Source organism: Ascaphus truei, chromosome 5, assembly GCF_040206685.1.
Source record: "Ascaphus truei isolate aAscTru1 chromosome 5, aAscTru1.hap1, whole genome shotgun sequence".
In the NCBI taxonomy this organism is placed as follows: domain Eukaryota; kingdom Metazoa; phylum Chordata; class Amphibia; order Anura; family Ascaphidae; genus Ascaphus; species Ascaphus truei.
This window is the reverse complement of record NC_134487.1, coordinates 5,815,854-5,833,123: the sequence shown is the minus strand read 5'-3', so window position 1 is coordinate 5,833,123 and position 17,270 is coordinate 5,815,854. Positions and strand designations below refer to the sequence as shown.

General features: G+C 46.8%; 1 protein-coding gene across 1 annotated transcript; it reads right to left on the bottom strand.

The window, feature by feature from the left end:
• Positions 1 to 1,240: 1,240 nt before the first annotated feature.
• On the bottom strand, positions 1,241 to 6,196 carry LOC142494799 (keratin, type II cytoskeletal cochleal-like). The gene is made up of 9 exons (XM_075599272.1): positions 5,615 to 6,196; positions 4,908 to 5,116; positions 4,191 to 4,251; positions 3,849 to 3,944; positions 3,129 to 3,293; positions 2,887 to 3,012; positions 2,277 to 2,497; positions 1,973 to 2,001; positions 1,241 to 1,573 (listed from the first exon to the last, which is right to left on the bottom strand). Exons 1-9 carry the CDS (start codon positions 6,179 to 6,181, stop codon positions 1,386 to 1,388), a joined length of 1,662 nt encoding a protein of 553 aa, XP_075455387.1. The 5' UTR covers positions 6,182 to 6,196; the 3' UTR covers positions 1,241 to 1,385.
• Positions 6,197 to 17,270: the final 11,074 nt, after the last annotated feature.

The following is a 17,270-nucleotide window of genomic DNA, read 5'->3' as shown; positions in this document are numbered from 1 at the left end:
AGCACAGACAGCTTCCTGTGCTGCTGCTGTGCCAATCTGAAGGCACACACACAGACAGCCCTGTGAGATACTGCAAAGGGAAGCTGCAAGTACAGTGTCTAAAGTGGGGAAAGACCTTAGGTTTCCCCCACTGTTAGTTAGGGACTAAGCTGTATTAGTCAGAACTCTGAAAAGGAGTTAGGTTTTTGTTTCTGTTTTATGTTATAAGTTAACCCTGTTCCTGCTTTGTACCTGGCAAATAAATCCTCCTGTGCATCAACACTACGTTTCCCTGCCTTTGATCTGGATACAAGAGACTGCAACGGGGTGTGGACATCACAATACATATATAACCCTGTCCATTTAATGTAACCATGTATTGTCATTATAACTCTGTGCCCAGGACATACTTGAAAACAAGAGATAACTCTCAATGTATTACTTCCTGGTAAAGAATTTAATAAATTAAAAAATAAATAACATACCTCTTTGTGTGTCAACCACTTTACCCAACACCAGGGTAATGTAACAGTGTTAAAACAACTGGAATGTATTGGACAGTATACTAGCTGAGAGAAGAGGCGCTATCTTTAGGGTAACAGCATTACTGGACCAGCGCTATCACAGATTACAGAATCTTTCTTTCTTGGTGCTGCTTTCCCCTGCGCGCTTTATCTCTCTTTGATTCTTTTTCTTTTGATTTGTAATTGTTTTAAAATAAATTCAAAGACGAACCTACAGCCTTCTCCTACTCAATCTGCACCTTCCCTGCCAAAGCAAAACGGCGGGAGGTGAGGGATACGTGTATATTTATGGAGGGGAAAGTACCGCAAGACTAGATCCTGGTGGCAAGCAGAAATTGTATTTGTTTCCGTTTGTATTCAGATCGCTTATGTAGTTACGGTCACGTGGTCCAGAATATCCCTGAAAGTGAGTGTTCCCTGTTCCTGGATTCGGGAGATCCGGACCCTCACCCTGTTCCCCGGTGTCAGACTCCAACCCCACGAACGTGCCCATTCTCAGCTGTTACTGTCTGGTGTACCACACGAGACACATCACCTGATCACAATGTTACATTCTGTGCAGTGTATCATTATGTGTCTGTACAGTATTTGTTCCTCGTCACAAGTCAGTAATAATTATTACTTTTCCAGTTATGAACATACACCAGGAAATAAGTGTGTGAAACATTGGTGATAAAGAGCAGTTTATTGAAGAGACAGAGACACAGAAAAGCCGCGATGATTACATTTACATTATGTGCCAGTAAAGTATTCAGCAGAGCCCACTGTGTCATGTAATATAGATACAAGCAGAGTCATTAAATAGAGACACTTTTAGCTATATAGAAGATTTCCTGCACTGGGGCAGCAATGGCAGGTAAATAATGAGCCCGGCAGTTACTGTCAGTGCTTGGAAGCGATGCCCCCAGTGTAACAGCTGTATCCAGGCCCTGAGCAATGGTTGCTTTTGGAGACATGGCTGATGCTTCTTCCGCTGCCTGAGCTACATCCGCTCTTATGGTGATGTCCACTTCCACCGTGGGACATCCCCCCAGCGCAGTGTTTTCCCCCAGTGCTAGAGTGTAGCACGGCTGTAAGAAATGTAACGTACGTGTCACTTAGTAACCGTGTGATTGGGAATGTGTGTGACATAACGTAACATATTATTATTATTATAATTACAGTGATGGGTATTCATGCTTAAGGACAGTTTGTTCTTGCTTATGCCACAAATTAATTAAATGGGAGTCAGTGAGCTATTACACTTCTTTACTTCTGATAATAGGAAGTTAGATTTTAGTAATGGGTTAATAGAAGAAAACAGAATGTAAATGTATTTCTTATTCAGTAATTGTGCTTATAAAAGAGTGTAACAGAAATTACAAATTAGAAGACTATGGAGAAGTTAAGAGGCCAAACGTAACCCCAAGTTTAGGAATAATCTTACACCCCCTTAGCACATACACACAAGAAAACATTGAGTCACTTACAGATGTTAACAGAGCCGTCTTTACCCAACCTGAAACAAACATAATAATTATTAGTAGGAGTATTGGTCCATGAAGATTAAACATTATGATGTGTGTCTTCTGTTGTAGATGAGTGAATGTTTATTAAAGTGTTTTATCCCATTTCTCAGGCATGCTTTAGGCTTGTATTTAATAGCACACAATGTATATAATTGGGGAGATTGGCAGCAGGGGGGTATTACAATATAATGTATGAGACGGGTGTAAGTTCTTTCTATGCTCACAGTAAGAGGAATAAAGGGGTGTGTATAGATATTACATTTACCTGCACTCTTCTCCCTCCAACATTTTTTTATAAGTTGCAATCTCAATATCCAGAGCCAGCTTCACATTCATCAGCTCCTGGTATTCCCGCAGCTGGCAAGCCATGTCCTGCTTAGCTTTCTGCAGAGCATTCTCCAGCTCAGACAGTTTATTCTTGGCATCTCTGACAGCCGACTCGCCCCGTCCCTCAGCGTCACTTATAGCGGCTTCCAGTGCAGTGCGCTGGGGACACATGGTGAAAATGGCAGAAAAATCAAACCAAGTTTCTAATTACTAGTTACTGCAAACGTCTCTCGGTTACACGTACAGATGTAGCCGGCGTAACTGTTTATGTGAAAGTTACACAAATCTCTAGTGAAATATCAACCAAAAATTAAGATTTAAACAAAAAGTTAAAATGAGATCAGCACAGCATCAACTATCGGGTCATATGATTTCAGTTTTTTCCTTTAACATATTATTGAATACTATACATTTTCTTCACATTCAACTATTGCTAATAAAAGGTAATAATACAGCTAGATCGCTTTATAAGAAACATTAAAGAAATATTTTATCTGCATCTGTAAAGCTATTAGTGCGTGTGCCTGTGTAATATCTGTGTGTGTTACCTGCGTTTTCACACTCTCTATCTCTCCCTTAAGCCGCTGAATTGCTCGGTTGAGGTCAGCGATCTCATTCCTGGTGTTCTGCAGATCATTCCCATTTCTCCCGGCAGTCATGCTCAGCTCCTCAAACTGGAGATAAAACAGGACTGGTTATAGATATGGAAATTATATCACAGGATTTTGTGCACCCGATGTGCATGAGGATTGGTTTTAGTTGTGATGTTATCTGCCTGTAATAGACTCACCCTTGTTTGGTACATGGATTCTGCTTCAGCTCTGCTCCTGTTAGCAATGTCCTCATATTGAGCTCTGACCTCAGCAATGATACCGCCCATGTCCAGGTCCCGGCTGTTATCCATGGAGACAATGACTGAGGTATCTGAGATCTGGGCCTGAAGCTGAGATATTTCCTGTAACGTAGACACATGATAATATTGTGTATATAAGATTAGAGATGGGAGAACCTGACAAGAGTCACTTTGCTGCTGTTCCCATCAAACGTTCCATAAATGTAACCAAACTTCTAGCAAGTTCTATCGCGTTCGAACAATTTGTCATTGTAAAATGTAATCAAATTACAATAATTAGTAAGTTCCATCGCGTTCGATACATTTATCATGCAACAACATTCTCACTCAAACCGATGGTATTTTCTCCTTTTATAAACCTCGTGCGGTGTTATTGCGCTGGGTTTGGGACAGGTTTGTAGCTGGGAGACTTATTGATAAATATAACCCTATGGGGGTCATTAATTAAACTGCGATAGTGCCGATCGGGGAACTATCGCACAGAAACTCTTATTGCCTTCAGTTGGAGTTTCCACGTGTTAGTGCCCCGATCAGCACTATCTCATTATAATCAATAACCTCCTATGTCGCACATAAATAATGCTTATGTAGCTGGATATCAATAACCTCCTCTGTCCGTTAAACAAGAAAGTAACAGAAACATGTTAGAGATTTTACCGCATCAAACAGAACTCGCAGGAAGTTGATCTCATCAGTCAGGGAATCCGCCTTATCCTGCAGCTCCGCTTTGTTCATAAAAGCAGCATCAGCATCCTACAGGGAAGAGACATGTGAAATGGGGCCATGCGTGTGCGTGCGTGTGTGAGTGCGTGCGTGCGTGCGTGTGTGTGTGTGTGTGTAAATGTGCGTGTGTGTATATACAGTATGTGTGTCTATATGTGTGTGTGTGTGTATATGTGTGTGTGTGTATGTGTGTGTGTACAGAATTGTGTGCAGATTGTGTTTATTTTCAAATATTGTAAATCAGCAAAATTGTGACAAATCTCCCTACTGCCTTACCCTCTTTAGCCCAACAAATTCATTCTCTGCAGCGATGCGCCTGCTGTTTTCTTCCTCATATCTGGGGAATTATAGGTTAGATTTTATCATATTGTATGTTGTATATTCATTCTGGTGGAATATTTTGTATTATTAATATTGTTTGCTGTGTTATATTATGTACTGTATGTGTGTATGTATCTATCTATGTGTATATGTATATAGCTAAAAGTACCCAGTGTTACTCGTGAATCCTAAAAAAACAATCCCTCTCCCTCCCACCACTTTCCGTTAATTCCTTACAATGTCCCCAATTCTTTCCGCCTCTCTCTCCTTCTCCAGCATTATTATTTTCTCCTTGGGCGCCAACTGACTTCCTCTCTTTCTTTCCCCGTCTGCTTTCAGTGTAAACCTTTTAGCTAGCTATCTGACTCTTATTATCTGCCACCAGGCTATGTGCATTATGATATCCTCAGATACATTGCCGACCAGGTACAACACCCAGTGGCTCACATGCTTAGAGAAATTGCAATAACTCATTAAATTACAAGTAGAATGTATCTAATTGTATCCAGACATGAACACAAACCTGCTCGTTTATCTCAGGAACCACCATACAAAATGTGGTTACGATATCTTAAGGGGTGTCCAAATGCAGAGCAAACAGATAACTACAACAACAAAATAAAGTAGACTATAAGCATAAATCTCCCATACTGAGGGTAAGTTAGTACTTACCTTCTCGTCATGTCTTCTGCGGTCTCCTCCATACTGTTCCTTTCTGCATCCAGGCGCGCTCTCTCACATGTTAGACTCTCCAGCTGTCTCCTGAGGTTACTGATAAAAGCCTCAAAGAGAGGTTCCATTTGACACCTCGCAGTGTTCTGATCCTGTAACAAAGCCCACTTGGTCTCAAGCATTTTATTCTGTTGCTCCAGAAATCGCACCTAAAGCAAGTAGGAGAAACAATAATAATCATAAAAATGGCCAAACATTCTCAGCAAAATATTCTGCAGTTTGCCTGGAAGATGCAGCAATAATGTTTTGTTTTAGCATCTAAGACAACGGGTTCTGTTACATATAAATGGGCTAATAAGATACTATTTAAGCCCTAACTGCCTCTGTAATTGTGTTACTTTGTATATTTCCACATATGTTTGAGTTTAACACTGCAGCCAAGTAAGAAACATGCATCAAATGTGTGACACTGTCACTGGGTGGGAACCCCTGAGAAAGTGTCACATACAGTTCTTACTTACTGAGCAGTGTTATTCTATAAGGTCCCTTCTGGTGCTGGGAGACACCTTATGGTCTATTCAACTGAAGACGTCTTATGCTACAGAACGTCTATGTGATTTTATGCTACACATTCTCTAACCAGAGTTATTAGGACATATACATGCTACAGTCTGTCCCCATGTATGTGCGATGTAACATGACCTTACCTTGTCAATGAAGGAGGCAAATTTGTTATTGAGACCCTTGATTTGATTCTTCTCATCAGTCCTCATTCTCTGGATGTTTGGGTCAATCTCCAAGTTGAGTGGTGACAGGAGACCTTGGTTCACGGTAACAGGGGTGATGCCTCCAGAGCAAAATGATCCCCCAATGCCATATCCACTACCAGATCCATATCCGTGTCCACTTCTCCCTGAATGGCAACTTCCACCTGAGATCTTATGTCCCCTGGAACCAGCACTACAGGCACTTTTACTGCTAAAGCCAGACTTTGCCTGGTGACAAGAAGCGACTTTGTTAGAAGAATATGAGCAGATGCTGTGTGTGCCGCCATGCTTAGGTAATACAGCTGAGTGTGAGCTGGAGTGCTGGGGCCCAGAGCTGCAGTGGGTAGATTGATGAGGCATGCTGCTTCCTCTATAGGGGGCGATATAGAGATAATAGGAAGTGCAGTCTGCACAGCAGGTGTAAAGTAGTCCTTTTCTTTTAGAACAGATACAGTATCTGCTCCTTTTATACTGGAAGTGGGTGTTGCCGCTCACGTAAAAGACCATTGTTATGATTGATGTTTGGTGGCATCATTTCCTCCTACTTTCATAGGGTACAATAACCCAGCCACATTATCAAAGCAGCAACGCTTTTACTAGTGGCTACCTATTTCCCCATAAAACATTGCATTAAATGTCTCATTTACAGAAACAATGTATGAGAGATTATAGAAAGAAGCCTCTGTGATAACATATAAACCAGTAATTAAAATATGAAATATATTATTTAACATTTCTGCTGTGTTTTACTTCCGCAAAAGTTCATCATTTTCATGTGAAATCTCTTTGTGACAATGTATCAGGTTCTTTGCCCAAAACCTTTGCCCTGTGATTCCCATTTATAGAATGTCAGTAGGAGGAGTCACTGAGGAGTTACATGACGCGCGTATTATAATGCATTGTATCTATTCTGTGTTTCTGTGTCATTTATTCACCTTTTACTAGCATCAAAATAATCTGCAAGGCCTGAGAGGACAGGATCAGTGACAGGGGGTAGAGACAATGCTGGTGCCTTGGGCCCAGTGAGACATGTGGTCCAGGACACGGATCTGCAGTTCTTCAGCCCTCTGACTCTGCGGAACATTCTCCCTCAGGGCCCTGGGTCGGCTGCACACATTTTCCCTGAGTTATTTCGCTCCCCTTTTCTTCCCCCCTTGAGAGGATGGATCTGTTATATCATGTGTAGAGAAGGGTGAATGTGTCAATATTCCACCCACAGCTTGTCCAGGGTAGGAAGGGAGCGACGATATCAGGGATACACCAAAAAAATAAAGAACATATAATAGTACAGTAAATCAAAACAACTTGGATAGCAGGAAAACTTGGCTCTTTAGAAATGCCTACTTACAGCAGGTCAGATAAAAAAACAGCATTGTCTACACCACTGGTAGAGATGGGTCGTAATCTTCTAAACCAGGACAGGTTTTCAGCAGGGAGTATATTCAGATCAGCTCTCAGACAGGAGATGGTGTATGGTGAATGTCATGCAAAACAAGGGCAGACCATGGTACAGATCGATATAAAATTTATGTTGGAAAAAACAACAAAGGCATAGGAATCGTACTCACAATAAGTACATTAGACATGTACACGTAATGTTTTACTTGAGGCAGGGAGGTGCCGGACCCTGTGGTACAACTCAGCTACTCTTCTCCACTACTCGCATCAGACCGTGTGGAAGCTGGCGTCTGACGTCACATCCGGTACGGCGGTGACGACGTCCGGTCCGGTCAAGGAGCTCTGGAGGCGGGCTGTGAGGGAACTCGGCACTTCAGGAGCCTTCAGTTTAAAGGCAGCTGCAACTGTGACTGGCTCTACGCGTTTCGCTGTCAATGACAGCTTCCTCAGGAGCACGAATTCAAGAGTTTATCTGAATTTGTTTATCGAATGTTTATCGAATTCAATTTTTATCTGACCTGCTGTAAGTAGGCATTTCTAAAGAGCCAAGTTTTCCTGCTATCCAAGTTGTTTTGATTTACTGCACTATTACAGTATATGTTCTTTATTTTTTTGGTGTATCCCTGATATCGTCGCTCCCTTCCTACCCTGGACAAGCTATCTCGTAAAGGAATCTATACACATTCCTGGAAGGTTGAGAAATTTATTAGAGATCACCTTTTTCACCTATTTTAAAGTATATTGCACTTTTATTCACTTATTTGGTGTGTTAGCGCCGTTCACAAATCACGTTAAGTTAACTAATATTCCACCCACAGACATTCACAAGGTTTTTGACAATATTCGATTCGACTTCAAACAAACAGCACGCGGGGAGACACCTGTATACCAAAAAAGGGCCACCCCTGAGATACAGACAAAGCAGGACTCACTGTTCCAGGTATTGGGGTCCGCTGGGAGATCCCCCCCGCGGGAGACTGGCTTTGCTGGTCAGTGGCTGCGGGGAGCAACAGGAAACCTCCGAAATGGCACCCCAGGGGTTAGGTGATTTTCAACATTTTGATTGCAATTTCTGTTCTACAGACGGCACAGGGAATATTTTTGTTGAGGTAATTGAACGACTCAAATACTTAACCGTACAAATAATAATATTGTAATATTAACACGCCTCTTACACACATGTAGTCGTAATGTTCTGTGGCTGTTATAGGGTTCACTCTAAGATCGTGCAGCACAAACTCCCTCCGGTGAATCTGATGTACTGCGCCACTACGCCTGTGCTCACAAACTTATCATACTGATAGCGTCAGAGTGCCACGTGTGATTAGTATTCTGACTGGTGATGCTCCCCCAGAATCAACTCTCCCTGCGGCAAGACAAGCGTACTGAGACCGGGTGTGTGGGAGAGGGAGAGGTACCCAGGTACCCAGGTGTGTTTCTTTTTTCGTCAACGAAAGTGAGTGACGTCACATCCTTTTAAAAAATGGTTTACTACAATCAATCAGATTGGGGATATACCATGTGAAGCCTCACGTGGTATATCTCACAATCCAATTGGTTGGAGTAACGTGTTGGCAGCCATATTGTTTTTGGTGCCGCCATCTTAAAGGGAGTGAAGCACAGCTTTCCTGATTGGCTGGCTTCCTCACTGTAAGAGGACATGTGCATAGATATGCAATGGAGACTGTTTTAAGGTGAAATTAAAGTAAGGCTTTATTGCGCCCGTCGCTTTAAACACAGCAAACGTGAAAATCAGCAAACAAAAATCTGCTCCACTTTGGAGTATATATACACTTATAGTCCAGCTCTCTTTAACTGCGTGGTTAGCCCAGCGATTCACCAGCCCAAATCATAGAGACATTATATATATATAGACATAGATAACAGTCTTATAAGAAAAGTCTTATCTGTCTCTGTAGTTGTAGGGGAAGGCTCCTCTGTTCTCCTGGTGTCCACACCCTTGTGCGATAAGGCAATGTCAGGATCCAGGTTTAGAAGTATTGTCCCCTGTGTCCTGCTGGCAGCATGCAGTATCTTTTGGCAGGCTCAAGACATCTGTGTGTGTGCAGTCTTTCCTTGGTCATCCCCACGTGTGGGACTAAGGAATTCCCTGATCTTTCTGCTTCCTGGGTCAGCTCAACTCAGTGTGAGCTCAGGAAGAATCTCCCTTCCTGTCTCAGAGGCAGGCTTTTTCTGATACCTGTAATCAGCCAGGTGGTATTGGTTAATTGTCTACCAGCAGTTAACCACCACACTGCTGGATTAGAGGCACATTTTTAAACAGGGATAAGTCCCCTGTTACACTCACTTTACATGAGAGTTTCTGTCACATGGTACACCACCCAATAGGATTGGAGGGGTGTCATTTGACAGTCAAATGTGACGTCACAGGCCTTATATAAGGCCTGTCCTGTCTCATTTGACCTCAAGAAGACGACAGGACCCCATCCGCCTGTAGAATGGATTACAAATACAGAAGAGAAGACTGAAGAAAGAACAGAACGGTGAGGATACGGGGGTCGCGGCGGCCGCGGCATGGCCTCCCCTCACCTCGTATTCCGGCCGCTGCTGCGGGGCGCTTCCTACGTCGGCTCCCTCCGGTCTCGGTGGTTGGGGGACTCCCTCCTCGTCCCCGGCGGGCGGTTGCTGAGCCGCAAGCGGCTCGAGCTGTGACGGCTGCTGCTGTTCACGGGCGCGCGCCCTCATCTCTTACAGAGCGCGCGCCAGATCTTTTTAATTTATTCACTGCTCCTGCAGTGAGGCTCCGCCCCCAACACACACACAAAGTTCAATCAGGCGCAAAGACTGCTCACCTGTATCCTTCTTTTGACAGCCTATCCAGGACAGCTCCATGTTCTCCTCCAGGCCTGCCCCCTCTTCCTATTGGTCAGCCACACTTTATATTGCCTGTCCTGCCACTCATTCATTGCTCGACATAGTCTTTCTGTTTTATTCCGTTTTTATTTGATAAGTGCCTGATCTTATTGTACTGTACAGATGCACCCGACATTATCGCAACTCGTAGCGCGCTGCAGCGGGACAGGCGGCAGCGGGACAGACGGCAGCGGGACAAGCACCATTGCTTTCAATCAATGTGTGGCGATCACACTATTTAACCAGCTCACCACACGTTGCAATAACACTGGCTACATCTGTATTGTGCAACCTTTTTATTTACAGCACGGTGTCTCTTTTCATTACGGTAAGGCCCCGGGCATGGTCAGCGCTTACGTGCTGACCCATGCTGAGGTGCGCTGGTACTTACCAGGGAGCCCCTACAGCCGCAATGAGAGCGGCTTTAGTAGGGGCTCGCCTACGCTTCCGCACGCGCGCCCGGAAGCGTAGGTCTTAGGTACATTTTAAATTGAAGCGCTTGCCGGAGCGCAGGGCCGGTCACGTGAGCGGTTCGCCCAATGAGAGCGAACCAACTCCGTGATGTCACTGGCCCGCCCGCCGACACGCCCCCGGACGGCGCGCTGTCTAAGGCCAGGGAAAGCACCCGCTTTCCCTCAGCGCGCCTCCGCCCGCCAGCAATAACCCTGGACAAGGCCTAACTCTGCAATGTAATAAGTGTAGCCTCAGTCTCTTTTCAGCCTCAGAGACCCCCAGGTCGGCGCGCCGAGTGGTCTCGGGTGCCGCCGGAGGCAGCAACGGACCCGCCGGCATGCCGAGAAGGTGGGGGATGGAGCAGGGAGCGCTCCGAGGCTCTGCGGCGCACCCGGCTAGCAGGGGCCGCCATTGTGTCTGCTCGCAGTTGCGCAGTGTAGTCGCGCACGCGCTGTACAGTGCCAGGAGTGCCGGCAGCAATGTTAAAGTTGGCGTGAGGTCGCACATGTGTAGAACCACTGCGGTAGCCATTACAGGATCGCGCAGGCGCAGTAAGGGTAGCACACGCGGTCCCAATGCTAAAGAAGTCCTGAGTGGACTACAATTCCCAGCAGCCTCTGGGGGATTGCCCTTTCACCCACATCACGTGCAGCCAGCCAGCAAATAGGGTTTTGCAGCTTCTCCTGTGGAGGAAGGCTACAATGTTGCGGGGAACACGTTTGGCAGTTGGAGCTGGGAGCAGGAAGGGGGAGGAAGGGTGCAGGGAGCAAGTGGCTCCTACACCAGGTAAGGTAGATCGCCAAGTCCCAGGCAGGCCCCAATCCCTGTTAGGGTAGTGGGTAGGTACTGAGGGACGGCCCATAGGTTAGGGACCCTGCCCTTAGGTGTGAGTGTGCAGTCTTGTCAGTGTCACGGCTGTCAGTGCTGTGAGTGCTGACAAGAAGGACACCGTGCTGAGTGCAGTGCAGCTGCAGGCAGAGTGTGAATGCAGTGGGTTGCTGCAGGTACAGTTAGTGCAGTGGGTTGCTGCAGGTATTAGGGAGAAGTTAGTTAGAGGGGATCCGGGAGGTGAAGGGAGAGGTAGTGTGGGTGCAGGGGGTCAGTGACCCGCCTGCATAGGACAGTTCTACCCCGCAGGCTCTAGGAGTATTCCCTGAAGTCACCATAGGTTGCTGTGCTGCAGGGACGGCCTATAGTGGTAGCAGGCATCACCCTTACTGAGTACCAGTTAGGGACAAAGCACAGAGTTGCAGCGGTTGCAGTCATCTGGGACCAGATGGCTGGACACCGTGATATCTGGAGGCTACGTGTTGGAGGTGTCTGATCCTTTGTGAAGTTGTTGCCAGTCACCGCCGTGACCGGAAGGTATTATTACATCAAGTGCACCAACACCGGTCAACAGGCGCTGATCCCGCCTTAGGCGTAACTCTTTAGGGACACTGAGCGAGTGGCTAAAGAACTGAGCCTATACCAATAGTACTATACATGGACACGGTGTGTGGGGCACGCGGTGAGGGGGCGGAGACGTTGCTCCTGATGAGAGTGGCCGAGCCACTAAGGTTATACGAGCGTTAGAGTATAAGTGTATATGTTATGTGTTATTGCTACGTTACATTATAGAGTGATAAGGTTACCGTGCATTATTATAGTAAAACCAGTTACAATCATAAGGTGTTGTATGTTTCTTGCCCAGGGGAATCTTACATCATGGGGTTCCTGGGTAAGTGGAGGCACTGCACTATAAGTGTCACCCCAGGTTCCCAGCTAGCGGAGGCTCAGATCTCCTGGAGCCGCAGGTTGTATACAGTGACCAGTAGTCTCTTTGGGGAGCGTCAGAAAAAGGGCTACATTTGGAGGCTCTGCTGAGATATCAGACCTGGGGTGCCCTGTAATTTTTTGCTCAATTGTGCTATTTTTGTTTCACCATGTGGGTGCCCTCAAGGCAGGAGGTCTACGCATGGGCCTTGACTCCTAACCGCGTGGTTGCCATGGGGGCAGTCCCGGCTGGCGTGTCCTTGTTAGATGTCCAGGCGCAGGTTTGGAAACTCCCTGGGTTAGCTTGTACGTGGGTCAGAGGGCGAAGGTATGATGTCACCTTGCAATGGAGTGCTGTACTGATATATGTAAGCCAGGCCATAAGCGAGGAATATGGCCCCCAATTCTTAAATCTGCCCGAGGGTCCGACCGATGGGTGCCCCTTTATTTACCCTGACTTGGCAGTTTCTGCCTGCACCGAGAGCCCTAGTGACATTAACAGTGTGTCCCACCTAAAATGGCGGCTCCCGCCAAATCAAAATGGCACATGTGCGGCTGATTGCCAGCCTGCACAGAAGAATGTTGCAAGCCTCTGCCCAGGACTGGCGGGAAAACCAGAGCCCCGCCCCCACACTGTGAGTGACTCAGTGCAGAGCCCGCAACACTCCTTGAAAGACTATGCTGCCCCTCCTATAGAGTCCACCAGGGGGAGGGAGTGCCTTGAGCAGCAATCAGCAATTTCTGTTCCCCCTAAGGAAAGCAGTGGTGGATTCAATAGGGAAGTTTGAACAGTCTTACAAAGTCTCTCACAAGTGTCCAAAACAGCACACAGGATGAAATAAAAACAGGACAGGCCAACACATAGACAAAGGCCAATGTAAGCAGATATAAGGCAATAGAATGTTACATCCAACTAGTTTCGTAGAATTAACTACTTCTTCAGGGACACTTGCTGTTTTGGACACTTGTGAGAGACTTTGTAAGACTGTTCAAACTTCCCTATTGAATCCACTACTGCTGTGTAGACAGTGACGTCATTACACAGCGTCCCGCGACGGAGCGGCATCGTGGCACGCTGAGAGCACCCCAGCAAGCTGCGTTTTAACCTCTGTGCAGAGGATACACCTGCCGAGGTACAGGAGCAGCTTCATATCGGCCAGGAAGCAGGAGCGATTTCACCGAGCCCCAGTACCAGCTGCTGAACCTGGCTGCATGAAGGGAAATCCCCTTGGGAGTGAAAAGACTGACGTCCTGCCCCAGAATCAACTGAGCTGCAGCAGCAGAGGGAAGCAAGCACCTGAATCTACAGCTAACAGCTGCCGAGTGGTAAACAGTGTGATACACACTACTGCACCGACACACTTTATTCGAGCAAATACCCAGTTTGTACCTGGCAGATACCTGGAATGCGCCGCTCCTCACCTCTGACAAGCCCCGTTGCGTTTGCCTTCCCAGCCTGGGTTCATGCCTGGCTGACGGGCGGCTGATCTGTTAAATGATAATGATTAGGATTTAATAGGCTGCAATGCTTCGCGTGTCTACCAGATGGCATAAATTCATGAATTGTAATGCAGTATATATATATATACTGTGCAGTATTGCAGCCAGAGGGAACAAAATGCTTCAATCCCTGCCTGGAAAATACCTCAATGCACTCGGGCAGAAAACAGTCACAAACCTCAATACACCCGGGTATACCCGAATTCGTGGGACTAGCCGAGCTCGAATAAAGTGTGTCGCCAGTGTACATGCCTTTTACCAACTTTTTTCATGTACGCAGATATATTACCCCCTTTTTAATTCTATAATATATTGTTGAATTTGCTTCACTATTTGGCGTTGTGCGTTGTTTTCTTTTGTTTCCATTCTCTTAGTGTGTGTGGGGTGCTGAGCCACCCCTGCGTTTACAGCTGCAGACGCCATTATCCCCAACACGGTTATGTGGCACTTATTATTTAATGTATAATTATCTCACTGTGGGAGTTGTGGTTTAATTTTTTATAATTTTTTTATCACTAAATTGATGGTATAGTCACTGCACTGTATATATTTATACATTTAAACTTTATAGGTAGTTAGGTAGTAGCGCACAGTTTTGTTTTTTGTGTTTACTGTCTCCCCTAGAAGATGTCTGCAGACCATGGAGCAGATTTGACCTCATCAAGGTATCCGGTACAGCGGGCATGAGCGACGCTTACTCCTACACGAGGAACCTCCAAGCTTTTTCTTCTCAAGACATGGGCCCGCACGTAGACATTGTGCTGTCCCCAGAAGACATCACCGCTAAAGGGATTGCTGGAGCGAACAAAGACTGTGCTGTGACCGCTCTGTAGTTGTTGCCTCTTTTATGTGCACGATGGAGCGCTTCATTCGCCATGTGGTGGACCGAGGCAAGAGACTGAACCTCCCTGTCTCCCGCGAGACGGAAGCGGATGATCAGGCAAGGGTCAATACCAAGGACCCTTTACTATTTTTTTTACGAGGGGGAGGCAATGGTTTGGCAGTAGAGACTGTAGCACCCGATCTTGAGCTCCAAAAGACTCACATGAGTAAGAGGGAGATACCCTCACCCAATCAGTTAGGGGTACCCCACTATGAGACTCAGCTGGCCTCGGGTATCCACGTGAATATGTTGAGTACCGGTGAACAAGTGCATGTGAGTTATTGTATAATCATGACAATGCATTTTCATTATTTAATTCTCTGCTATGTTTGCTACGCAAGCGAGGTTGTTGGGATTTTACGAGGGGGAGAATGTAGCCCCAGTCTCTTTTCAGCCTCAGAGACCCACTTGCCTGCGCGCCGAGCGGTCGCGGGTGCCGCCGGAGGCAGCAATGGACCCGCCGGCACGCCAAGAAGGTGGGGGATGGAGCAGGGAGCGCTCCGAGGCTCTGCGGCGCACCCGGCTAGCGGGGGGCCGCCATTGTGTCTGCTCGCGGTTGCGCAGTGTAGTCTCGCACACGCTGTACAGTGCCAGGAGTGCCGGCAGCAATGTTAAAGTTGGCGTGAGGTCGCACATGTGTAGAACCACTGCGGTAGCCATTACAGGATCGCGCAGGCGCAGTAAGGGTAGCACACGCGGTCCCAATGCTAAAGAAGTCCTGAGTGGACTACAATTCCCAGCAGCCTCTGGGGGATTGCCCTTTCACCCACATCACGTGCAGCCAGCCAGCAAATAGGGTTTTGCAGCTTCTCCTGTGGAGGAAGGCTACAATGTTGCGGGGACCACGTTTGGCAGTTGAAGCTGGGAGCAGGAAGGGGGAGGCAGGGTGCAGGGAGCAAGTGGCTCCTACACCAGGTAAGGTAGATCGCCAAGTCCCAGGCAGGCCCCAATCCCTGTTAGGGTAGTAGGTAGTTACTGAGGGACGGCCCCTAGGTTAGGGACCCTGCCCTTAGGTAGTGTGTGTGCAGTCTTGTCAGTGTCACGGCTGTCAGTGCTGTGAGCGCTGACAAGAAGAACACCGTGCTGAGTGCAGTGCAGCTGCAGGCAGAGTGTGAATGCAGTGGATTGCTGCAGGTACAGTTAGTGCAGTGGGTTGCTGCAGGTATTAGGGAGAAGTTAGTGAGAGGGGATCGGGGAGGTGAAGGGAGAGGTAGTGTGGGTGCAGGGGGTCAGTGACCCGCCTGCATAGGACAGTTCTACCCCGCAGGCCCTAGGAGTATTCCCTGAAGTCACCATAGGTTGCTGTGCTGCAGGGACGGCCTATAGTGGTAGCGAGCATCACCCTTACTGAGTACCAGTTAGGGACAAAGCACAGAGTTGCGGCGGTTGCAGTCATCTAGGACCAGACGGCTGGACACCGTGATATCTGGAGGCTACGTGTTGGAGGCGTCTGACCCTTTGTGAAGTTGTTGCCGGTCACCGCCGTGACCGGAAGGTATTATTACATCAAGTGCACCAACACTGGTCAACAGGCGCTGATCCCGCCTTAGGCGTAACTCTTTAGGGACACTGAGCGAGTGGCTAAAGAACTGAGCCTATACCAATAGTACTATACATGGAAACGGTGTGTTGGGCACGCGGTGAGGGGACGGAGACGTTGCTCCTGATGAGAGTGGCCGAGCCACTAAGGTTATACGAGCGTTAGAGTATAAGTGTATATGTTATGTGTTATTGCTACGTTGCATTATAGAGTGATAAGGTTACCATGCATTATTATAGTAAAACCAGTTACAATCATAAGGTGTTGTATGTTTCTTGCCCAGGGGAATCTTACATCACGGGGATCCTGGGTAAGTGGAGGCGCTGCGCTAAGTAAGTGTCACCCCAGGTTCCCAGCTAGCGGAGGCTCAGATCTCCTGGAGCCGCAGGTTGTATACAGTGACCAGTAGTCTCTTTGGGGAGCGTCAGAAAAAGGGCTACATAAGTAATGTCTTGGGGCTCTGATTGAACCTGTGGAGAAATCGGCCTTGTTGGACACATTGTACCATTCTGTTCTCTACATTGGCATGTTGTTGCTTAGGTGTAAGACCTTACAGTATATTAATCCAGGTGATGGAAGAGTAATTGGAGTGTTGCCTGAGGGTTTTGGGGGTGTACGTGCTAATTCCAGTACATTGTAGCAAGATGAGAGACATGCTGGGTGACCAGTTTGTGAGTAACCCCATATATATATATATATATATACATATACATATACATATATATATACACACATATACATATACATATACACATACACATATACACATACACATACACACACACACACACACACACACACACACACACACTGAGCATGGAGGTGACAATGTGGACAATTAACACAACTCCAATGGTAATAACCTTAATCGGAGAATACGAATATAAACGTGAATATTACGATACCAATCGTTCAGAAATGCCCAGAAACCTGCAGCCTCAGAGGACTTAATGTATTGTCCAAATGATCCTTCTTGGTGACCGTCTGGAGAAGCAAGTCCTCTTTGGTGCTGGTTCTCCGGAGAAGAGCACGTATGAGGGATGAGGACGTGGATTCCAAGCCGGCAGGCATAGGAATGTGACAGCGCGCTGATGCCATCATCGGCGGACGCAGACACAGAAGACACGCGGGCTACAGCAGTGAGGAAGCTGAGAGGAAGCCCATACAGAGGGAGAAAAGCATCGAGGCATCCA

Coding starts and splice junctions, on each gene's coding strand:
- LOC142494799 (XM_075599272.1), bottom strand. CDS start 6,181: ATGGTCTTTTACGTGAGCGGCAACACCCACTTCCAGTATAAAAGGAGC. Junction 3,294..3,848: donor TGCGAGTTCTGTTTGATGCG/GTAAAATCTCTA, acceptor TCTACGTTACAG/GAAATATCTCAGCTTCAGGC. Junction 2,498..2,886: donor TAGAGAGTGTGAAAACGCAG/GTAACACACACA, acceptor ATGTGTCCCCAG/CGCACTGCACTGGAAGCCGC.